The sequence below is a fragment of the Schistocerca americana genome, chromosome X, assembly GCF_021461395.2.
Source record: "Schistocerca americana isolate TAMUIC-IGC-003095 chromosome X, iqSchAmer2.1, whole genome shotgun sequence".
In the NCBI taxonomy this organism is placed as follows: domain Eukaryota; kingdom Metazoa; phylum Arthropoda; class Insecta; order Orthoptera; family Acrididae; genus Schistocerca; species Schistocerca americana.
Genome location: NC_060130.1, coordinates 210,035,887 through 210,061,467, shown reverse-complemented (window position 1 = coordinate 210,061,467; position 25,581 = coordinate 210,035,887). Strand labels below are relative to the sequence as shown.

Below are 25,581 nucleotides of genomic sequence, written 5' to 3'. Positions count from 1 at the left end.
TGCAAAACCTGCAATCACAAAGGTCTTCGTGCAGCGTGACAAGAAAGCAGCAGCATGCCATTGGGACATCACCAATCTTCGCTACACCGATCCTCGCGAGCTCGATGCGGTCTTCCCATCACCTGATGTCCATGGGGAACACCAGCATGCTAAAGCCTGGATTCTCATTCTTCAGCGTGAGAAACTGTAGAGTGTCGACGTGCGTTCGCGACAACAGAACCTTCTACACTAGGAATCGCCGTCCACAGTCAACGTTGGATCTGAGCATCGTCGTCGACGTCGACTGTTCGTCTCTACCCTCACCACCTCCGATAGTACTCTCCACACAAAGCAGGCGGCGGTGTTGTCTGCCTTTGGCGGTCACTACCACAACTTTTACGACGACGATCCGATGGCGGGGCCAGTTCCTGACGACCTCCATCCCACTCCTGAATGGACCCTCGCCATTGCAGAGTAGACACCAATGATGTCTGCGATAACAGCAGACGAAGCGGCGAACGCGATGGACAAGGTGGCAAAGACCAAGTCGCCAGAACCAGATTGTCTGCCGGTGGAGTTCTACCGGGCATTCACCACCTTGCTGGACGAAGATGCTTCGGGAACTCTTTACTCCGTTCTTCTGGATACCAGCCGAGTTTCTCACTGGCGTTCTTTTGTGCCTGAGCCATCGTATACCGCCCTCTGAACTTAATGAATGCAGATCATAAAGTCTAGACGTGCCTCTTAGCGGCGCGCATAAGCACTGTCTTAACTGTGTTCCCTTCATCAGAACAGACTATCTGTGGTTGTAGGGCTACCTTCAAACTGCCTTGGGGGAATGCCGTGACCTCATTGCGATAGCTGCAGGTGTCACCATTTGAGAGAGGGCATGTAGCAGCGCTCAAAGATGCCAGTTGGAGTAATCGTAGATACGCTCGACATTTAAATTGGAGCGATGCCACTATTAGACGATATCGGCAGGAATGGCCGAACACAGCGTCAGGAAGGAAGCGGTCGATCTAGAGAGACGACAGAACGTGAAGACGGAGCAATTGTCAGATAGTCCCGAATTCATCATTATCATCGATCCAACTTACAACTGGTGCTCAGTGACAACAAGGACCGTTAATGGGTGGATCACAGAAAGGGGACTGAGCTCATGGCGCCCCTTGCGCCAACTACCTCTGTACACCAACAAGTATGTTGTTAGTGGTGTCGGGCACATTCGGCCTGAGATCTCATTGACTGCAGTGGAACTGTTTTCAGTGATGAGTCCCACTTCGAACTGAGCCCCGATGACCAGCGAAGACGTATCTGGAGACGCCCCAGTCTATTGAGGAATACCAACCTGACTGTCACCTTTGATTGTCATCCAAGGCACTTTTACAGCACAGCGGTACGTCGGCGATATTCTACGTCCCGTTTTGTTGTCCTTCATGACAAGCCATCCTGAGTTTACATTTCAGCAAGGTAATTCCCGGCCGCATGCAGCAAGATTTTCTACGGCTTGTTTGTATGTTTTCCAGAGTCCAACTTGGCCAGCAAAGTCGCCGGATCTCTCCCCAGTTGAGAACGTTTCGATGGCAGGGCCCTCCAATCAGCTCGGTCTTTTTGGCGATGTAACGCGCCAATTGGACGGAATTTGGCAAGGCCCTCCAATCAGCTCGGTCTTTTTGGCGATGTAACGCGCTAATTGGACGGAATTTGGCACGATATTCCCCAGGAGTACATCCAGCAACTCCGTCACCCAATGCCAAGCTGAATAACTGCTTACATAAGGGCCAAAAGTGTATCAGTGCGTTATAGACTTGCTCGATTTGTGAAACTGTTTCTCTTGAATAAATCATTCTATTTTTTTTCTCAAATAGTAATAATTCTTCTATACATGTAAGTCACATCTACTGATTTCCGTTCCACTCGCATAATTCTTTTGTGATTCGTCGTTTTTTATGCCTAAGGGTGTATTATTATGGAAAGAACGAGGTCTTTACCACTGAAGAAAAAGTAAAGTATTAACTTGAGTAATATTTAAGTACGTGAGTTCAGAGTTGCTGCTGCACAAGAGAGCTTTTTCAGCAAGTCGAATTTCTCATTTCGTCCAGCAGGTGTCTTCCTCAGTGTTTTTATATGTAAATATCTAGATTAGTTCATTCGCCTACCAGCAATAATGAATAACAGACACACTACTTAAATTATAATTAATGGATTTTTGCAATCATAATGGTTGGGATGGGCAGATTCTGATCATACACGTGGTAGCAGCCAGTAGATATCAGTTAATTCTCAAAAGTATGAGGACAAGCCTGACACTGGACGAAGTGGCACAGTGTTTAAGAGCACAGTTCAAATCCGCATCCGATGATACTGGTTTGAGTTTCCCATGCGTTTCTCAAACCGCATTACATTCCATTCAAAAGGACATGTCCAACTTCCTTGTCTTCTTAGGTGTGTTCCATGTCTAATGACCTGGTCGTGGATGATACGTTCAATTCTATCCTTATTTGATTTCTGCCACAGCAGACAAATTTTTGTACTGCTTCTTATTCCAAAAACGCAAAGAAAGATATCGGGATATTCATTGTGCCCAACATGGGTGTTTGCCTTGTCGTGTTATGTCAGTATCTCAATCCACTGAGCTGAGTCCCAAGCGAATGGCCTTCACACGCATAGGTCTATGAGCCTAGACTGCATTTATAGTGATGAGCCAAATCATTACGACCACCTGCTTAACACCCCACCTTTGGAACAAAGTACAGCAGCATTTCTGCGTAACATGGATTCGGAAAGTAAATGGTATGTGTCTGCAGATATGTGGGACCAGATGTCTACAAACAGATCAAGCAATTCCCATAAATTGCCGATTGGGGGTTTCTGGGCAGGAGCTGGTGCCCTATAGTGTCAGCTCAGATCAGGTGACGTTCACGCTTCCCACGCCCGGGTTCCCGGGTTCGATTCCCGGCGGGGTCGGGGATTTTCTCTGCCTCGTGATGACTGGGTGTTGTGTGCTGTCCTTAGGTTAGTTAGGTTTAAGTAGTTCTAAGTTCTAGGGGACTGATGACCATAAATGTTAAGTCCCATAGTGCTTAGAGCCATTTTTCAGATCGGGTGATTTTAGAGCCCAAAACATCTACGTGAGTTCACTATCATGCTCCTAAAACCACTGTAGCACAATTCTGGCCTTGTGACACGGACTGTTATCCTACTGGAAGATGCTATCCCCGTCGGAGAAGACATCAAGCATGAAGGGAAGCAGGAGGTTCGCAACAATGTTCATGTAGTCCACAGCTGCCATGGTGCCTTCGATTACCACCACAAATCCCCTGAAAACCCAGGTAAATGTCACCCACAGCATAATACTACCCACACAGGCCTGGGTCCGTGGTGCAGTCCATGTTTCGAGCACCCATTCTCCAGGATGGCAGGGTATTTGGGCAAGAGCATCCACCTGGTGTAACGAGAAATGTTACTCATTCGACCAGATGACAAGTTTCCACTGGTCCGCTTTCAAATCTCGATGGTCTCGTGCCCACTGCAGTCTCAAATGACGATGTCGTGGGTCAACATGGGTACAGTAGATGTCGATCATTGAGGAACCCCAGGTTCTACAATGGATGCTGCATGATGTGCTCTAAAACACTTGCGCTGGTACCATCTTTGTACCCTGTCGTCATATTTACCATAGATCTTCCACATCCCACTTTACAGAGTGGGCAAGCCTCCGTTTTTCCTGTTCCATGATGAGATATTGGGGTCCAACAACTTATCGCCTGCTTTTGGTTTTATTGTCCTTCAAAAACTTTCCGTAGATTCTGACGACAGTAGTGTGCGAACAGCCGACCAACTTCACTGTTTGCGAGATGCTCGTTCCAAGGTGACAGGATATAGCAATCAGCCCTTTGTCAAAACAGCTTATCTCGGTGGATTTCCCCATTTGTGGCCCGCATTCGCACTACTCCATCCGAACAGGCCTTGGAAGGCCCAGCGGTACCGACCGGCCGCCGTGTCATCCTATCAGCCCAAGGGCGTCACTGGATGCGGATACGGAGGGGCATGTGATCAGTACACCGCTCTCCCGGCCGTTTCCAGTTTTCATGATCGGAGCCGCTACTTATCAGCCAAGTAGCTGCTCAGTTTGCCTCACAAGGGTTGAGTGCACCCCGCTTGCCAACAGCGCTCGGCAGACCGGACGGTCACCCATCCAAGTGCTATCCCAGCCCGACAACGCTTCGGTGATCTGAAGGGAACCGGTGTAACCACTGCGGCAAGGCCGTTGGCGTATTCCCACTAGAATGTCCCTAATTCGTCTGTGTTGCGCTTATATACAACCCGTACCGTGTCACGTGCTCCCAGCATAACCAGGTGGTACTGAATCTCACGATTGGCGGTGGTCGTAATGATATCAGTGTACTTCCACATTACAGTACATGAATAAAATGTACTGCACCCAGGCCATTTAGAGAAACGTGCAATGGTCGTTTGGTCAAGACACACATTAACCCCAACCTCCGCCGTTCCGCCGATTTTGGGCCTATCAAGGCATGAGATTTTCCAACATTACATGACGTCTGGTTTGTTAAGACCATAGGCTGGCCACAGTCTGCCGTCGGCAGTGATACAGTCACGCGCCAGAGATCCAATAGCGGGACACATGAGCGTGTTGTGTTTATTTCGGCCACTGCTAAGTGCCATCTTCCTTATAGATCAACCTAGCACACAGCTATCGCAAAACGACTTAACGATTTACTTTTTGTTCAGACTTACCCCGTCACAACTTCGCGACGACGTTAAAATACTACCACAGGATCCCACTGGCATCCTCCTGTTCATAGTAGTACACGATTAATGACTCAGCGTGCGACATGGTGCCACAGGAGGCCTAACACGGACTACTTTTCTGTCATTACCGTAGATCACGCTGATCTCGATCTACCAACGTCACAGATAATCGAAATGCTGTTAGAACTACCAAAGGACGCCATCATTACGGCGCTCCGACCCTACGGCAACGTCGTGGAATGTGTCGCCTAATACGGGTACAATTCCGAACTTACCCAGTCTTAACTGTTGTCAGGCATACTCGTATCGATCTGCAGACTCACGTGTCCTCCTGCCATAGTATCAAAGGCTGCCATGCCATCATAATATATCACTGTCAGCCCCGCATCTGTTTCAATTGCGGGAAGAAGAGCCATATGCGGTCTGACTACGTCCAACGACGTGTCATCCAGTTCCCGTTGTCAGAAGACTCCATGCGACCAGCCCGTCGTATGGACTCTCGTATCGGCATGCCCCGTTACCCCACCACCCTTCGGATGGTGCAGTCGCTTCACACGGCTGCATGGCCTCCATCCAGACTACCGCGATGGACTCCCCAACATCCCCTTGATTCCTACATTGTACTGACTGAGGCCTTCGTACAGGGTCGACGCTCCTCCTTGCCGTCGTCCGACACTGTGAAACACAAGCTCAAACAACGGTCCCCGCATCGGCGCAAACGTCATCGCTGCTGGCTCATGGGCCCTCAAAACACTCTTAGCGAAGACGATGGAGACGTCGCCAACCCAGGCGACAGTCCAGTGTAGATGTCGGCGGACAGCACTAGCGATAACCAACACGTTTTGCCCGATGCGCAATCAGGGCAGGCCGCCAAGGACATAGTAGCGACCTGGGTGCAGGTTTGCATGCCTGACTCCCTGCTCATGCCTTATAATCTCTCTCAACAACACGACATTCAGAAGGACACTGGACTCTCCCTCGTCACAGGCGCGTGGGGTGATGACGTGGAGGACGAAATGCCTCCTCCACAGGATTGTCTAATTCCCCCCAAAGAGGTTGCTCATTTATATCAGACTCGACCCATGGCGGCCATCGAGATGGACTCTCCTTGTGGTCTCCATTCCACACCGTCCCCAGCGATGGTAGACGCCCGTCCACCGCAGCTAGAACAGACATACTGGTTCACCACATTGAGCATCAACATGACGAGCACCGCAACAAAACTGCATCTCTTCTGTAGCATGCTTCAAGCCTTTGATGTCGCGTCGTAATTCTTCTGGAAGCTGGTGTTGCCACGCTACCTCCAGTTTATGGCTATGACTCATAGACGTATGTAGGAACCTCTGTTTTCCGGATACTATGATCTCTTCGCTGTGGCCCACGATTTCAACTGCATGTTCTACCCGAAGAACCAGAAGCCTGATTATACCCATTACACAGCACATTTTGCGAGCAGACTCGAGCGCATTTATCCACCATAGAAACGAACTCCTCGAAGCAGAAATATGATCCCTCACGTTTTATGACCATTGTGCCATACTCAGTCGGTCTGGCGCATCAAAGGTTTCTGGAAACTTAACACTTCCCTACTTGTAATCCCACACTGTGAACAACGTATTGCCAGTACATGAGCGTCTGGTGAAAATCATCTCTCACAGTACACGCCCATGTTGCACTGATGGCTCAAGTGTGAAAAACCTGCAGTCACAAAGGTATGTGGTCAGACAGCAGTGGTGTGGCATCGGGACACTATAAATTTTCACGACACCGTCCCTAGAGAGCTTCACGTGCTCTCCACAATATCTGATGTCCACAGGAACTCGCAGCGCACTAAAGCCTGCCTCCTCACTCTCCAACTCGATAAACCGTACGTCGTCATGGTGCGTTCTCCATGATAGGACGTTTTATATGAGGAATCGCCGCCCACGGTCCACACTGTATTTGACTATCGTCGTCAACGTCGACTCTTTGTCTCCACACTCACCACCTCCGTTGGTACTCGCCAGACAACGCAGGCGACGGCGTCCTCTGCGTTCATCGATCACTACCACCAATTTAACGACGACGATCCAATGGCAGCGCTCCGCTCCTGAACGAAAGCTCACCATTGCAGAGTCGACTCCAGTGAACGAGGTGCTGGGTATGATGGACAATATCTGACTGGTGTTCTTTTACCGGTGCTTAACGATCGGTAGTTAAAGGTCTCCGCATACCGCCCCCTTACATTAATGAACACAGAATATAAAATCTATGTGCGCCCCTTTGTGCCTTTGCGGTACACATACGCACGATCTTACCTATGGTCCTTTCACCAGAAGAGACTTCACGTGGTTGTGGAGCTACCCTTCAAACGGCTTTGGAGGAATGCCATGACCTCATCTCGATAGCCACGGTCAGTCGGCTATGGGTGGCGCTGGTCTTCATTGCTTTTACAAGTGGCTTTGGCCGCGTTCGATAGCCATTCCTCCTGATGATCGCGACTCGCATCTAGTTACCGCCACTCTTTGTGGACGCCATTCATCGGTTATGCTTCCTGCTGTCTCCAAGATCCAGGTCAACTGGAGACTTGTTAGACCGATTTCTACACTCTGCTCTGTGCGTCAAGGATGCCCCATGTCCATGCAACTGTATGCCATCGCACTAGAGTCCCTCACTGCTGGTATTACAACTCGACTACTGGGTCTCCCTTCGCGTGGTCCTACCTATCGCTGGACGGCCTATGCAGATTATTTCCTACTTCTCACCCACTCCACAGTGAAACTCAGTGATACCATCCACTGCATCCAACAGTACGGACATATTTCTGGTAGTATCCTTAACGTGCGCAAGTCGATGAAGATGCATATCAGGAACATATCTCCCTGTTTTTATACCATATCGCAACTTATTTCGTCGAACTCAGCTATATTCGGAACGATATCCTGGTCACTCAACTTCTCCCCGCGATGGACTTTTATCTTTTGTTTATATCGTCCATCCCTTGCATCCCGATGCAGGTACAGCACACAGATGTTAACTAAATTGCCCAGACCAATCACGAACTATTGTGACGTGGTAACATGGAGCACTGCCATCCATAAAAATTCCATAGTTGTTTGGGAACATGAAGTCCATGAATGGCTACAAATGATCTCCTGGTTTCCAAGTAGCTGACATAACCATTTCCAGTTAATGATACGTTCTCACCACAGCATACCATAATGGAGCCGCCAACAACTTGCACATTTGACAACTTGGCTCCATGGTTTCGTGGGATCTGCATCACACACCACCAACTGAAATCGAGACTCATCTGACCAGGCGACGGTTTTCCAGCCGTCTAGGGTGCAATCGATACGGTCACGAGCTCATGAATGGGGGATTTTTGTACTTTCTCAGTTACTCCTCAGTGCTCTGTATTTTTGAGATCTTATTCAGCTTTATGCACAGTACTATATGGATAGCTACTGTGCTTGCTGTGACAGGCACAAGGACAATTGGTTGTTGACTGTAAACAGCTGGAAGCTGTGTTGGCCACAGGAGACAGGCTTCTGGCCACATCTCAAAGCTGCACCGATGTCAGGGCGCTGGTGATGAGACTTCCGACATCCTTGGTCTCGTTGGAATCTTCTGGTGATCAGGATGTCCCCGCATCTCCTGATAAGCAACAGCTGACTGGTTCGTGTTGACTCGAGAGTGAGAGTCAGACAGTGGTGGGTTCACGTGTCACCGGGCAGAATGCGGGGAGGAACGAGCCACACGGCTGACTCAATACGCCTTAGCATCAGGTACAATGTGCTACACAGTGTTAATAATACTTCTGAGCCGGCACGGGATGTCTATTTTGTTGGACCAGCGGCCGATTTTCCTGCCGAGTCTGGATAAGTGTAGAGGACAGATATGCTAATCATTGGGAGGTCCAATGTAGGGTGGGTAATGGAGTCCCTCAGGGAAACAGCATGCTGGGCTGGAAAGACTGCCACTGTGCACTCGATATGTTTGCCGGGACTCTCGTCCACGACATGAAAGAGGCTCTGCTAGCAGCTATAGAGCACACTGGGTGCACCAGATGCAAATGATGGCACATGTCGGCATGAATGACGCCTGCCTCTTGGGTTAGTATCGCTTATTGAAGGTTCCTTTCAGAGGGTGGCTGATTTGATGAAGGCAACTAGCACTGCACGGTGCGACGGTATCGGATACGAAGTTTTCGACCTCCGCTATTGGGTGGAGAATTTTAGGGTTCCCCTTAATAGGTCAGTCGTGCGCAACAAGCAGGAAGCGGCTACTGGAGAACGTGTGGCGTGCACATGGGGTATTTTTAGGTTAGACAAATCAAACGTTGGAATCAGGACGCATTGCCTGCTAGAATAAAAGTTACATAAGCCACAATGATGAATATAGAAAATGTTAATATTATGTTAGTAAACTGCAAGAGCATCGAAGGAAAGATTCCAGAATTATAACACCCATATAGTATTAGCAAACAGAAAGTTGGCTGAAACTGGAAGTGAACAACAACGAAATCCTAAGTTCAGATCAGAATATTTATCGTAAGGATAAGTTAGTCGTCAATGGTGGAGGCGAATTTATTGCAGTAAAGAACTCGATACTATCTAGCGAGGTTATCACGGATTCCGAATGTGAATTACTCTTGGTCAAAACGGTAATCAGATGCTTTTATAGAAAGCCTGGGTCTGGAGATGTAGTGGTAGAGACCGTCAGAGAGAACTTGACGAATATTGTTAATAATTTGCTTGATCATGCCGTTGTAATAGGGTGTGACTTCAACTTACCAGCTATAGATTCCGAGAGTCTTGTCCGAAAATTACTTCGAGCAGCTAACTAGAGAAACAGCTCGTGAAGGTAACGTCTTAGACCTCCTAGCGAGAAGCAGCCCTTGACTAAACGAATCAGTTAACGTAGAAGAAGGCACCAGTGATCAAAAGCTGTGATAGCAATTATGACTACAGGCTTTACAAGGAATGTTAAGAAAGGCAGGAAAATACACTCCTGGAAATTGAAATAAGAACACCGTGAATTCATTGTCCCAGGAAGGGGAAACTTTATTGACACATTCCTGGGGTCAGATACATCACATGATCACACTGACAGAACCACAGGCACATAGACACAGGCAACAGAGCATGCTCAATGTCGGCACTAGTACAGTGTATATCCACCTTTCGCAGCAATGCAGGCTGCTATTCTCCCATGGAGACGATCGTAGAGATGCTGGATGTAGTCCTGTGGAACGGCTTGCCATGCCATTTCCACCTGGCGCCTCAGTTGGACCAGCGTTCGTGCTGGACGTGCAGACCGCGTGAGACGACGCTTCATCCACTCCCAAACATGCTCAATGGGGGACAGATCCGGAGATCTTGCTGGCCAGGGTAGTTGACTTACACCTTCTAGAGCACGTTCGGTGGCACGGGATCCATGCGGACGTGCATTGTCCTGTTGGAACAGCAAGTTCCCTTGCCGGTCTAGGAATGGTAGAACGATGGGTTCGATGACGGTTTGGATGTACCGTGCACTATTCAGTGTCCCCTCGACGATCACCAGTGGTGTACGGCCAGTGTAGGAGATCGCTCCCCACACCATGATGCCGGGTGTTGGCCCTGTGTGCCTCGGTCGTATGCAGTCCTGATTGTGGCGCTCACCTGCACGGCGCCAAACACGCATACGACCATCATTGGCACCAAGGCAGAAGCGACTCTCATCGCTGAAGACGACACGTCTCCATTCGTCCCTCCATTCACGCCTGTCGCGAGACCACTGGAGGCGGGCTGCACGATGTTGGGGCGTGAGCGGAAGACGGCCTAACGGTGTGCGGGACCGTAGCCCAGCTTCATGGAGACGGTTGCGAATGGTCCTCGCCGATACCCCAGGAGCAACAGTGTCCCTAATTTGCTGGGAAGTGGCGGTGCGGTCCCCTACGGCACTGCGTAGGAACCTACGGTCTTGGCGTGCATCTGTGCGTCGCTGCGGTCCGGTCCCAGGTCGACGGGCACGTGCACCTTCTGCCAACCACTGGCGACAACATCGATGTACTGTGGAGACCTCACGCCCCACGTGTTGAGCAATTCGGCGGTACGTCCACCCGGCCTCCCGCATGCCCACTATACGCCCTCGCTCAAAGTCCGTCAACTGCACATACGGTTCACGTCCACGCTGTCGCGGCATGCTACCAGTGTTAAAGACTGCGATGGAGCTCCGTATGCCACGGCAAACTGGCTGACACTGACGGCGGCGGTGCACAAATGCTGCGCAGCTAGCGCCATTCGACGGCCAACACCGCGGTTCCTGGTGTGTCCGCTGTGCCGTGTGTGTGATCATTGCTTGTACAGCCCTCTCGCAGTGTCCGGAGCAAGTATGGTGGGTCTGACACATCGGTGTCAATGTGTTCTTTTTTCCATTTCCAGGAGTGTATTTTTGCTTAGCAAGAGGTACAGAATACAAACTGCAGAGTATCTCAGTAATGGGCATCAAATATTCAGTGGTGAGGATGAAGATGAGGAAAACAAATGGATAAAACTCAAAAGCGTCGTTCAATATGCATTAGAGCAAGGTCTTAAGGAATGGGAGAAACCCATCGTGGTTTAACAGGCGTGTTAGAAAACTGCTACTTAAACAAACAGAGCTTCATCACAGATTCAAGAGAAGTCAAAATCTATCTGATAAACAAAAGCTGAAAGAAGCGAAAATGAGCGTAAGGAGGGCAATGAGAGAAGCGTTCAATGAGCTTGAAAGTAAAATCTTGTCACTTGGTCTGAGTAAGAACAGTAAGAGGTTTTAGTCTTACGTAAAATGAGTAAGCAGTTTGAAATACTCTATTCATTGACTCGGTGACCGTACTGACACCGAAACGGAAGACAACAGAGATAAATCCGAAACACTGAAGTCGGTCTTCCGAAATTGTCTCACGGCGGAAGATCGTATCATGGTGCCTCCTTTCAATCATAGTACGAGGGCGCTGATAACCTCGTTGTTGTGAGCCCTAAAACACTAATAATCATCAATCATAGTACGAAAATCGGAATCGCAGTTATTGAGATAACCGGTGGCGGGATAGAAAAGCAACTATAATTGCTTAGTAGTGGAAAGACATCAGGATCAGATGAGATACCTACAAGATCCTACAAAGATTATGCGAAACAACTTGCGCCCCTTTTAGCAGAAGTTTATAGTAGAAACCTCGAGGAATGAAGGGTACCTAGCAATTGGAGGAAAAAACGCAGGTCATTTCCGTTTTGAAGAAGGGTCGTAGGACAGTTGCATATAGTTGAAGATCTACACCGTTGACGTCAGTCTGTTGTAGTAGTATGGGACACGTTTTATGCTCAAGAATTATGTCGTGTTTTGGAGAGCCAAAATCTCCTCTATAAATTCAACGCGGATTCCGGAAACAGGGATCTTGCGAAACTCAGCTCGCTCTGTTCGTCCATAACATCCATAGCGCTCAAGTTGATGCCATGTTCTTTGACTTCGCTCAGCCGGGTTATCTCCACTGCTGCTGCCAGATCTCCAGTGTTGCTACCGGAGATGGGAGCTCTGTGTACTAGACTTCACACCTGTGTATACCAGTAAATGCGTATTCTTCCTACTATACTGTATACTGGATGCACAACAAGCAAAATTTCGTTATTGTGACTTCGTCTGGTGTTGCAATTGTAATGGTCAGTCGTGTACTTGTGGAACACTTCTCGCATTGTCTACAGTCACTAGAACGCACAGTTTAGATGCCATATAGTCCTATATCTGCAACTTTTACGATGTTCTTCATTCAATGTCATTCTTTGTGCATGCAGAAACATGTCGTTTAAATACACTTTCAGGGTTCTGTCCAGTTTGCAGTTGCTGCTAGAGACGAACGACTCGCCAGAGTACCATTGTTGACGGTCTGTGAAACCGAGAACTGGTTTCTTTCTTCCGCAGGGAAAGCGACTGTGACGTCAGCATGTGGCTGATTGGGAGGCTCGTGCAAGTGGTGGTGGTGCTCGCGCTACTGAATGGAGGGGCACTCGGCTGGGGCGGGCTCTTTAACCGCTTCAGCCCGGAGATGCTGAGCAACCTGGGCTACGGCGGGCACGGCTACGGCGCCTACCGCTCCTCGCAGCCTTTACTACAGGTAAAACACTCTATCCTCTCAAAATTCATTAATTTGGAAACTTCCCGGTAGATTAAAATTGTAAGGCACACTTGGGCCCAAACCAGGAACAGTGCCCTCACACAAAGAGCTGTCAAGGCACGACTCACGACCCGTCCTTACACCTCTACTTCCACCAATACTTCTCTTTCCTAACATTTGTTTCACTTTTCTTCCATTTTTCCATTCGAATCTGGACATCTGCCTTCTGCGAGTTTCTCTCTACCAAACGAGCAATCCGAAAATTATTAGAGCCATATGCGAAGCTTGAGTCCATCTATTCTATTCTTACAAACAGCCTCCGTACCCGAGGTCGATAACGCACGTTAGAAAGAGTCAGTTCCTCTTCACCAAACCGTCCATCTGTATTCAAAGTTAACCCTAAAACTTCCGCAGAAGCTATCACACTGGACTCGCATTCGGGAGGACGACGGTTCAATCCCGCGTCTGGCCATCCTGATTTAGGTTTTCCGTGATTTCCCTAAATCACTCTAGGCAAATGCCGGGATGGTTCCTTAGAAAGGGCACGGCCTACTTCCTTTCCTAATCCGATGAGACCGATTACCTCGCAGTTTGGTCTCTTCCCCAAAAACAACCCAACCCAACCCTAAAAATTCTCTGACATCTGGAAAAGTCGGTGTTTCTCGGTTCTTCGGATTTGAGCCTTAATTTCGGCAATGACCTTGATAGAGTTCGAGAAAACCAGGGTATTTGCAAGCCCTCTCTGTCACCTGGATCACCAGACAGAACAAACACGTGCCCTAAAACCAGTCGTTGGAGTGAACTGGATGATGTTGGCTGGCAATTAAGGCACAGGTCGCACATTCAGAACAGTGCGAAGGGGCTCGCAGTGATTGCGGGCTCTGGTTCTGAGCACTATGGGACTTAACATCTTAGGTCATCAGTCCCTTAGAACTTAGAACTACTTAAACCTAACTAACCTAAGTGATGTGTTGGCAGAAGAGCCAACACCGTGTTGCTAGAGGAGGCCGAAATGCACGCTTTTAAGCTCACGCAGACTGGCGTGAGGTCTGGAACAATTAAAGGGGTTGAGTCTAATAAATAAAGTACGGAGTTGCTTGAATACTTAACTTTAATCCATAATTGGAGAACATCGCTCTTGGTGATTCATTAATTATAATCTCAATATAAACTGGTAATGGCGCCTTTCCTAGGTCGTAGCAAATGACGTAGCTGAAGGCTATGCTAACTATCGTCTCTGCAAATGAGAGCGTCTTTGTCAGTGAACCATTCTTAGCAAAGTCTGCTGTACAACTGGGGCGAGTGCTAGGACGTCTCTCTAGACCTGCCGTGTGGCGGCGCTCGGTCTGCAATCACTGACAGTGGCGACACGCGGGTCCGACGTATACTAATGGACCGCGGCCGATTTAAAGGCTACCACATAGCAAGTGTGGCGTCTGGTGGTGACACCACACTAAGGACATCACACACATCCATGCCCGAGGCAGGATTCGAACCTGCGACCGTAGCAGTCCCGCGGTTCCGGACTGCAGCGCCTAGAAACGCACGCAGTGATTGCGCTGGATGCGCATTTGGTAGTATAGCGGTTAAAATCCAGCCATCTACGTTTTGGTTGTCTTTGTGTACTGGTGTAGATGGGAGTGAGCGCGTGGAGTTTTGGTGTAGGTGGAGTGGATGGGTGGAAGATGCAGGCAGCCAGTGGCTGACCATACAAGTTATTGACTTTCTAAATAGACGTGCATTCCAAATACGCTCCCACGAGTGCTGGGGGTCAGGCGGAGAACGATGAACCTCCGATCGAGACGCGCCATTGTCAGCGCTATTTGTCCACGCGGCTCGGCAATGAGTAACCACGCCTAGCTGCATATTCCAAGTTGTTTCGTAGTACCGTGTTACGCGACCGCGCGTTGGCTCACGGAACTGTGAGCGAAGTGATCCAACATTCAGCCCAGGGATAGTCCGTGGCGTTGTCTAGGGCCAAACCCCAGACCAGTAGCTGGAAAGCGGTGGCTAGTATTGGCGGACCCCAATGGCTCGGGGATGGGAGCCTCTTATTTCGACCTTCTGCCCGTCTAAACTACGGTTGGACCACCGGGCTCGCGGTCTCGTCGAGATATTGGAAGAACGTTGGCGGCCTCGCGGCGGAGGCCTGTACAAAGCGGACGCCGATTCGTAGCGCAGCTGCACCCGTGATCAGCCTGGTCACACAGCTAATTTTCATACACAACAGGTCACGCCATGTTGCTCCAGGGGTCACGCAGCTCGCCAAGCGCCGCCAAAAGGTCTCGAACACTACTCATTGCCCCAGCTGGTTGCGGAAGTGCTACCCTGGCGTAATGCTAAACCACCGCATGGTACTACTAGCCTGGATTTCAGCACCAGGCTCTGGCATGGTCCAGCGTCATTACACGTGGTTTCCCTAAATCGCTTGTGCTCCCTCTCTAATGGAGTCGTCGTTGAGAGGATGTTGAACTCTAACCTTGCTTCCTTCCATCGAGTCGCAAGGAGCGGGGTTCAAATTCTCGTCGGTGAACTAAGATTGAGCTTTGTCTTAATCGATTAAGGTGAATTTCGCGATGGTTCATTTGAAAAAGACGCAGTCGATTATCTTCTCTACCCTTACTCTAGCCGATATTGTGCCAAATTTCATATGACTTCGTCGTCCACGGGACGTTAATATTCCTTCCTTAATCGGTGTCGCCTATATCAATTAGCTATCCTTAAAATACAAGGAAAAATTAAGGCGTCATCGTACATAAATCCAGAAAACCCCCCTGGGTCTCCTAGATAACAGTTCCACAGTACATTTTTGTACTCTAACCTTGTGTTAACCTTGAAACACAAAATTCCTTACCGAGAGAGGTGGCGCAGTGGACTCGCACTCGGGAGGACGACGGTTCAAACCAGCGTCCGGCCATCCAGATTAGATTTTCCGTTACGTCCCTAGATCACTTCAGGCAAAGGCCGGGATAGTTCCTTTGAAAGGGGACGACCGACTTCCTTCCCCATCTTCCCCTAATCCGATGGGACTGATGATATCGCTGTTTGGTCCCCTCCCCCGAATCAACCAACCAACAAAGTTGCGTGATAAGTCCAGGAGGTTTCCGTGAGCACTAACTCTCCCAAAGTAAAACACTTTCAGTTTGACAATACATCAGTTCTTCTCTTCGCCGGATGAAGCAGATTTGCTTTTAAGGATGGCTCGTCCTTTATAAATTCTTCGATTTAGTAACTTTCTTTATCGTTTATACATCAGTCTTTAGACTTTCCAAAAGGAAGAAGAGAATACCTCGATAATCCTGTGGGATTTCACGGAATGTCCAGAACGGATTAAGTGGCTGCTATGTCAGTTACCTTAGCAAGGATAGAATGACAACTGATGCTATCAATAGGAACTTTGCGTGACTGTACCTCTCCAGCCTTGTTGTTTGCTAATTACGGCCATGAAAATTTTCTTACGAGACGATTTTTAAAGCGAATAATTTGCATCCTTATCGTTGCTGGCGTAGCTCTGCGAACGCTGCTGTTAATCTCACGCAACGTGACGCTGCACGCGAAGTGGGCGGCTAATTCTTGGCCTTGGAAGCCGTATCTGAGACAAAAATTTCGTGTCACCGTTTTACTGCAACTCCTTCTCGAATCAGCCTCCGGATCTGCTCCGCCCTTTCAGGAGAACTTTACGAGTTTCATGTATTCGCTTCGAGCAGTCACTTACCTTGCATGTACGCAGAGTAGCTCAAATCGAGAACAGCTTAGCTACCAAGTCACGAAACAGTAACGTGGTAACCGAGTTTGTGCTGGACGTATGGTCCCTGGATTCGAAGATTACGTTAATCCATTTCTTTCACCTTAACCGATAGAACGGGCAACCATTTATGAAAATGCAAGAGCATATGTTACGTTAATTATGGCAGAAATAATATTCACCCTTCATACCACCTCCTGTTTCTGTATCCTTTTGTTCCAGTTTGTTTCCATTGTAAAGTGTCATTTACTTTAACGATATAGATTTTTCTAACAATATTCTCCCATCAGCGTCTGCGTTTCAAACTCGTATGGTACATGAAGTTCAAAAATCATCAAAATGGTGATCAAAAAGTTCTCTGACTGGTAGCAAGGTCTTTTCCAATCTTTAAAGTGACTGAACTATAGGAAATCGTGGTGTAATACTAAGTACGTCTACCCTTGGGTATATTTGCATGTTGAGTTGCAAGTCGGAGTAAGAAAGTGGTAGCCCCTCCATTACAATTATGGACAGTGAACCTTTGATTTTATAAGATTTCGTTCATATCACTGACCAAATGTTGCAGTACAAGAGAAATAATTGTAATGTTAGTTTTAGCACAACAAATTAAATATCAGTCTATAAATTTCTACCTCAGAGAATCAGGTTTTCGCGAAATGTAATGCTGTGAGTATCAAGTTTTTTTTTCATTGGTATACACTACAGCATTACTGATTTATTCATTATGCATGAAAAGGTCCATAACCCATAAATATTGGACTCTAATTTTATCATTTAGAGGAAGTTCGATTATGAATCGCATTAATATTAAGCACACAGAAGAACGTTTCCTGACTTGGAGGGATAAACTATTGAGCACTCCGACGCACTTGAATGATTCATGAACAACGTCGAAGAAGTGTTATGAAACGGTGTTATTGGTTTTTTTTAGAACACCAATGCAATTTTCAAGATAACTTAAGTTCTGATCAAAGACTTTGAAACTGCAACTCAAAATAATATCAACGTAGATGACAGAGAAGATAAAGGACGACCAGTGCAAACTTCGAGTGCTATGATTGTGTCTTTGCTATCAGAACGAATAAAATTCCGGAGAAAAAGAATGTTACCTGAAATCACAGAGAAAAGAAAAGGTCACCAATAACTGATTAACTCCAGCAACTGAAATAACTATACAGTAAGTAAATACTCATCGCTTTAGTTAGAAAGCTGGTTCATATTTTACTAACTGAAGGCGTTAGTTGCTGTGAAAATTACTTTGCTTCGGTATTATTTTGGACTACTAATTTTTTAGAATCATTATCATTATTCTGGCTAATATAACTTTCTCACTGGACACATAGCTTGTAGGTTAGTAAATAATGTAGTGAAAATTGCAATCTACTCGTGAGTGCCTTAAAATCAACCAAACTTGCAGTAAAATGTCAAATAATTTGGGCCATAGAGTTCAGTGTTGACTGGACTGATGTAACACTAAAGGCCCAGTCAACGTACTCTCCAGTTTATTTGAATAACTTGGTATCACTGAAGGGTCAAATAAACTGGTGGCGAAGAGAACAACAGATCATACACTACTAGTCATGAAAAATTCTACATAGTCTTTCAGCACGTGCGGATACAGGGACCAGTATTCGAATTGGAAATATTGGGAGAGTCATACTTCCTTATTCACTCTCTATATATATCTCTCTCTCTCTTTCTCTTTCCTTCCCTCCCTCCTCCCCCCCCCCCCTAAATATAACTTGCCGTCATCCAAACTTTTAATATGTCACAGACGCCTACGATTTCAATAATAGTACCAAAATGTATGCAGTGTTTTAATTTAATAATAATAAATTGCTTAGTCACAGTAAAGTATATAATAATAATAATAATAATAATAATAATAGTAATTCCTTGCATCTGCACATAGTGTATTGCTTTAGCATAACCTCAAAGAACTTGCTATTCAGAGAACTGCACCATCTGAAAACAGTGTGTTGAAAATTTGAAAATTGCATGTGTCATGCACTTTAATTAAGATCTCTGATAGCAACGAACAACTTTGAAGACGTCATAATTTACACTTGCAATCACCATTACAAGCTGTTTACTAAGCACTAAGACTGTCGAAACATCTCTGCAGATAGGCAATGCGAGCGTGTAGAAGAGAGGAATGTGTTACCTTTCAGTACTTTCCATCAATGTTCGGGAAGTCAGTCCCCTGTTTTTTCACCCTTAGTGAAGGGTCTTTTCCTTTATGTATTTCCTTACTCCACTTCCCGCGATTTGGCGGTTATTCCTGTAGAAACTCGAACTACAAACATCAAAAAAGTTGTGCATCATCCCGGTTCCCAGAACTCCTGAAGATAGACGTTGACTGTGGATGTTGTATCACAGACACAGTCCCTTTGACTGTTCAGAGATGTAACTAAAGCCTCCCAAAGATGGAAAAAATCATGCATGATCAGCGCCTATTATACGTAGAGGGTCCGACAGCCTATCAGTTCCAGTCAGTCCACCGGGAACACGGCTCGTGTTGTCTGTAGTTCAATCATGCGTAGACGGTCAGTAACACGGTTCGATCGCGTCCACATTGTTAGCTTGTGCCAGCAAGGGCTCTCAACAAGGGAAGTGTCCAGGCGTCTCGGAGTGAACCAAAGCGATGTTGTTCGGACATGGAGGAGATACAGAGAGACAGGAACTGTCGATGACATGCCTCGCTCAGGCCGCCCAAGGGCTCCTACTGCAGTGGATGACCGCTACCTAGGGTTTATGGCTCGGAGGAACCCTGACAACAACGCCACCATGTTGAGTAATGCTTTTCGTGCAGCAACAGGACGTCGTGTTACGAATCAAACAGTGTGCAATAGGCTGCAAGATGCGCAACTTCACACCTAATGTCCATGGCGATGTCCATCTTTGCAATCACGACACCATGCAGCGCAGCACAGATGGGTTCAACAACATGCCGAATGGACCGCTCAGGATTGGCATCACGTTATCTTCACAGATGAGTGTCGTATATGCCTTCAAACAGACAATCGTCGAAGACGAGCTTGGAGGCAACCCGGTCAGGCTGAACGCCTTAGACACTGCCCAGCGAGTGCAGCAAGAACGAGGTTCCCTGCTGTTTTGGGATGGCATGATGTGGGGCCGACGTACGCCACTGGTGGTCATGGAAGCCGCCGTAACGGATGTACGATACGTGAATGCCATCCTCCGACCGATAGTGCAACTATATCGGCAGCATATTGGCTAGGCATTCGTCTTGATGGACAACAATTCGCGCCCCCATTGTGCACATCTTGTGAATGACTTCCTGCAGGATAACGACATCAAAAATGGTTCAAATGGCTTTGAGCGCTATGGGACTCAACTTCTGAGGTCATCAGTCCCCTAGAACTACTTAAACCTAACTAACCTAAGGACATCACAGACATCCATGCCCGAGGCAGGATGCGAACCTCCGACCGTAGCGGTCCTGCGGAACCAGACTGTAGCGCCTAGAACCGCACGGCCACTCCGGCCGGTGATAACGACATCGCTCGACTAGAGTGGATAGCATGTTCTCCAGGCATGAACCCTATCGAACATGCCTAGGATAGATTGATAAGGGTTGTTTGTGGACGACGTGGCCCAACAACAACTCTGAGGAATCTACGCCGAATCGCTTTTGCGGAGTGGGGCAATCTGGGCCAACAGTGCCTTGATGAACTTGTGGATAGTATGCCACGACACATACAGGCATTCATAAATGCAAGAAGACGTTCTACTGAATATTAGAGGTACCGGTCTGTACAGCAATCTGGATCACAACCTCTGAGGGTCTCGCTCTATGGTGTTACAACATGCAGTGTGTGGTTCTCATGAGCAATAAAAAGGGCGAAATGATGTTTATGTTGATCTCTATTCCAATTTTCTGTACAGGTTTCGGAACTCTCGGAACCGAGGTGATGCAAAACTTTTTTTGATGTGTGGATACCGGATTTCTTGTTGACAACACGTACAGTCTGCTTACGGATATGTGTATTTACCTGGCTGTCATGCTAGCGGTCAGCCCGCGAGCACATCTACTTGGCAAGCCCTCACGTACAGCACTTTAGAGTACACCTGTTAAACGTTGCTTGTAGTTTCTAGTATCCGTTGCCGTTTTCGAGACACTTAGTTTTCATGCCACTCTACTGTCCGAAAACTAGCTGTGAATTTGGAAATTCGTATATTTAATCGGCAAGCATGTGACAGCATGCGTACCTAAAATGCTCTAAAACGTCGATAATAAAAACTGGATTTTCCGGTGCTCATACATCGGGTTCTACTGGTAATAAAAAAGTAGGGTCAAGTGTTTTGGACATCCCTTGGGCTAGGGACAATTTGTATAATCAACAGAAGGATTATCTTAGTGTCAATATCCTACAGTACAGACTCAAAGTATGAATATTTCACACTTCCTCCTGCTTAGGCAAATCGAGAAAATAGGTTGGTTCTTTTTGCATTTTATGTGGTCTAAGGTGACCTTGATGGGACTTACGGGACTGTTGGGTATGAGTGAGTTACAGTTACAAAAGCGTAGTTAGCGAAATTCAGCGTCTAGTCTCAGAAAAACAAAAATATCCGTGTGGTAGTGGAGCAATTGGTTCGGCTCTGTTAGAAAGAGCAGCTTCAACTTTAAAAGCAGCAGTTGTGGTGTCACATGGGCGCCGTAGCGCCGCGATGGCCAACGCAGAGGATGCAGCAGCGTCCGTTTGGCGGGCCATAGTCCATTATAATGCTAAAGAGTCGGCCGTTTGGCGGGCCAAGGTCCAACGTAATTATTCGTTGGTTTGCGAACACTGGACCTGTGCACTTCTTACTTCAAAGGCACGTCCAGTGTTGTGCAAGAAGCTGCTCCGCAGTAGACTCGCTCGCTCCAAGAGTGTCAACGCCCTCGACAGCCTGAAATCGAACACTGTCATATCAAGAAATGACAATGACAACATACTGATAAAACAGCGTGAATCCGCTCCTCTCTCAGTACGATTGTAAATTCTTGCTAGGTGCAACGTGAAGCCATCGGACTTCTCTCGGTCAGTCCTAAAATAGCAGCAAAGTAATTGTCACCAGAAACATCACGATTACTGTCGTCTTCCGTACGAACGTCAGGAGCTGTGCCCGAAAACAAAGAAGCGGTATCATCAATAAAACGAAAACTACTATCAAACAGATGAGAAGTGCGATATTTTGCGCATCGGGAAGACAGACAGTAATGAAATGCGGCTGCACATAGGCAACGCTTTTCTTGGGTGTACACTGATGGAAAAAAAATCGCAACACAAAATATAATTAATGTAGAATAATGAAATTTCGGGAATACATTCCTGTAGGTGATTAACACTGCAAGATCACAGGTTAACGTAAGAGTGAGATAAGCCATTGCAGATGTGAAATGCTGGTACGTTAGTAACCGGTGTAACTGCCAGAATGTTGAATGCAAGCACGCAGAGGTTCGTGTATTGTGTTGTGAATGTGCCGGCTGTCAGTTTGTGGGACAGACGTCCATGACTGTTGCGCTTGGTCGGCCAATACAAGGACAGTTAATGCTGTTCGTTGATGACGCTGGAGTTTTCATCCGATGATGTCCCATATGTGCTCGATTACACACAGATCATGTGATCGAGCAGGCCCAGGCAATATGTCGACACTCCAGGCGCAACCAGCTTTCATCAGAAGATACAAGGGACTTCCAACGTGCCCTGCAATGAGCTCTCGCTTTACACCACTGAAGTCGCAGATGCGATGGTTTAACTAACTCCTCCCGAACAGGCCACGAAGGCCCAACAGTACCGACCGGTCGCCGTGTCATCCTCAGCCCACAGGCGTCACTGGATGCTGATATGTCCACATTTACATCTACATCTATACTCCGCAAGCCACCCAACGGTGGGTGGCGGAAGGCACTTTACGTGCCACTGTCATTACCTCCCTTTCCTGTTCCAGTCGCCTATGGTTCACGGGAAGAACGACTGCCGGAAAGCTTCCGTGCGCGCTCGAATCTCTCTAATTTTACATTCGTGATCTCCTCGGGAGGTATCGCACCCTCTCGAAACCTGGGCAGCAAGCTACACCGCGATGCAGAGCGCCTCTCTTGCAGAGTCTGCCACTTGAGTTTGCTAACATCTCTGTAACGCTATCACGCTTACCAAATAACCCTGTAACGAAACGCGCCGCTTTTCTTTGGATCTTCTCTATCTCCTCCGTCAACCCGATCTGGTACGGATCCCACACTGATGAGCAATATTCATGTATAGGTCGAACGAGTATTTTGTAAGCCACCTCCTTTCTTGATGGACTACATTTTCTAAAGACTCTTCCAATGAATCTCAACCTGGTACCCGCCTTACCAACAACTAATTTTATATGATCATTCCACTTCAAATCGTTCCGCACGCATTCTCCCAGATATTTTACAGAAGTAACTGCTACCACTGTTTGTTCTGCTATCATATAATCATACAATAAAGGATCCTTCTTTCTATGTATTCGCAATACATTACATTTGTCTATGTTAAGGGTCAGTTGCCACTCCCTGCACCAAATGCCTATCCGCTGCAGATCTTCCTGCATTTCGCTACAATTTTCTAATGCTGCAACTTCTCTGTATACTACAGCATCATCCGCGAAAAGCCACACGGAACTTCCGACGCTATCTACTACGTCATTTATATATATTGCGAAAAGCAATGGTCCCATAACACTCCCCTGTGGCACGCCAGAGGTTACTTTAACGTCTGTAGACGTCTCTCCATTGAGGACAACATGCTGTGTTCTGTTTGCGAAAAACTCTTCAATCCAGCCACACAGCTGGTCTGATATGCCGTAGGCTCTTACTTTGTTTATCAGGCGACAGTGCGGAACTGTATCGAACGCCTTCCGGAAGTCAAGGAAAATAGCATCTACCTGGGAGCCTGTATCTAATATTTTCTGGGACTCATGAACAAATAAAGCGAGTTGGGTCTCACACGATCGCTGTTTCCGGAATCCATGTTGATTCCTACAGAGTAGATTCTAGGTTTTCAGAAACGACATGATACGCGAGCAAAAAACATGTTCTAAAATTCTACCATAGATCGACGTCAGAGATATAGGTCTATAGTTTTGCGCATCTGCTCGACGACCCTTCTGAAGACTGGGACTACCTGTGCTCTTTTCCAATCATTTGGAATTTTCCGTTCCTCTAGAGACTTGCGGTACACGGCTGTTAGAAGGGGGCAAGTTCTTTCGCGTACTCTGTGTAGAATCGAATTGGTATGCAGTCAGGTCCAGTGGACTTGATTCTGTTGAGTGATTTCAGTTGCTTTTCTATTCCTTGGACACCTATTTCGATGTCAGCCAGTTTTTCCTTTGTACGAGGATTTAGAGACGGAACTGCAGTGCGGTCTTCCTCTGTGAAACAGCTTTGGAAAAAGGTGCTTAGTATTTCAAGGAGGGGCATGTGGTCAGCATACCGCGCTCCCGGCCGTATGTCAGTTTCCGAGACCGGAGCCACTACTTCTCAATCACGTAGCTTCTCAGTTTGCCTCACAAGGGCTGAGTGCACCCCGCTTGCCAACAGCGCGCGTCAGACCGGATGGTCACCCATCCAAGTACTAGCCCAGCCCGACAGCGCTTAACTTCGGTGATCTGACGGGAACCGGTGTTACCACTGCGGCTAGGTCGTTGGCAATGCGATGGTTTGGGGTCAGTGACATGCACGCTACAGGGCGTCTGGCCCGGAGCCGTCCCTGAAGTAATTGATTTGTAACAGTTCATTGTGTCACTGTAATGCCAACCGTAGCTCAAGTTGCTGCTGCAGATGTAGTATGATGAGCCAGAGTCACACGCCGTACTCAGGGGTCACCCGTCTCGATAGCTCCTCGTGGCATTCCGGAGCGCGGTCTTCACGCGACCGTACATTCTCGTGACCAGTCATGTACAGTACCTACATCCACGTCTTTCTGCAGTGTCTACAAAGCTTCTCGTAGCCCTATCGCACCATCTCATTCAAACTCAGTGAGTTTGCCACGAGTATGAACGCAATTTCTCCCGAGTACGTCATCCTGTACGTTAATCACTGCGCTATTTCTCTCTTTGCCACGGGACAGAAAATACAGGGTGTTACAAAAAGGTACGGCCAAACTATCAGGAAACATTCCTCACATACAAAGAAAGAAAATACACTCCTGGAAATGGAAAAAAGAACACATTGACACCGGTGTGTCAGACCCACCATACTTGCTCCGGACACTGCGAGAGGGCTGTACAAGCAATGATCACACGCACGGCGCAGCGGACACACCAGGAACCGCGGTGTTGGCCGTCGAATGGCGCTAGCTGCGCAGCATTTGTGCACCGCCGCCGTCAGTGTCAGCCAGTTTGCCGTGGCATACGGAGCTCCATCGCAGTCTTTAACACTGGTAGCATGCCGCGACAGCGTGGACGTGAACCGTATGTGCAGTTGACGGACTTTGAGCGAGGGCGTATAGTGGGCATGCGGGAGGCCGGGTGGACGTACCGCCGAATTGCTCAACACGTGGGGCGTGAGGTCTCCACAGTACATCGATGTTGTCGCCAGTGGTCGGCGGAAGGTGCACGTGCCCGTCGACCTGGGACCGGACCGCAGCGACGCACGGATGCACGCCAAGACCGTAGGATCCTACGCAGTGCCGTAGGGGACCGCACCGCTACTTCCCAGCAAATTAGGGACACTGTTGCTCCTGGGGTATCGGCGAGGACCATTCGCAACCGTCTCCATGAAGCTGGGCTACGGTCCCGCACACCGTTAGGCCGTCTTCCGCTCACGCCCCAACATCGTGCAGCCCGCCTCCAGTGGTGTCGCGACAGGCGTGAATGGAGGGACGAATGGAGACGTGTCGTCTTCAGCGATGAGAGTCGCTTCTGCCTTGGTGCCAATGATGGTCGTATGCGTGTTTGGCGCCGTGCAGATGAGCGCCACAATCAGGACTGCATACGACCG

At 47.9% G+C, this 25,581-nt stretch overlaps 1 protein-coding gene and 1 pseudogene across 1 annotated transcript in view; one reads left to right on the top strand and one right to left on the bottom strand.

Moving 5' to 3' along the window:
- LOC124554793 (ITG-like peptide) overlaps positions 1-25,581 on the top strand; it is a 90,023-nt gene that overhangs the window by 11,533 nt on the left and 52,909 nt on the right. The window contains exon 2 of the mRNA XM_047128445.1: positions 12,673-12,865. Within this exon, the coding sequence (XP_046984401.1) occupies positions 12,695-12,865 (171 nt within the window). The 5' untranslated portion in view covers positions 12,673-12,694. The remainder of the gene's footprint in view (positions 1-12,672; positions 12,866-25,581) is intronic.
- Positions 24,172-24,289, bottom strand: LOC124557591 (annotated as a pseudogene).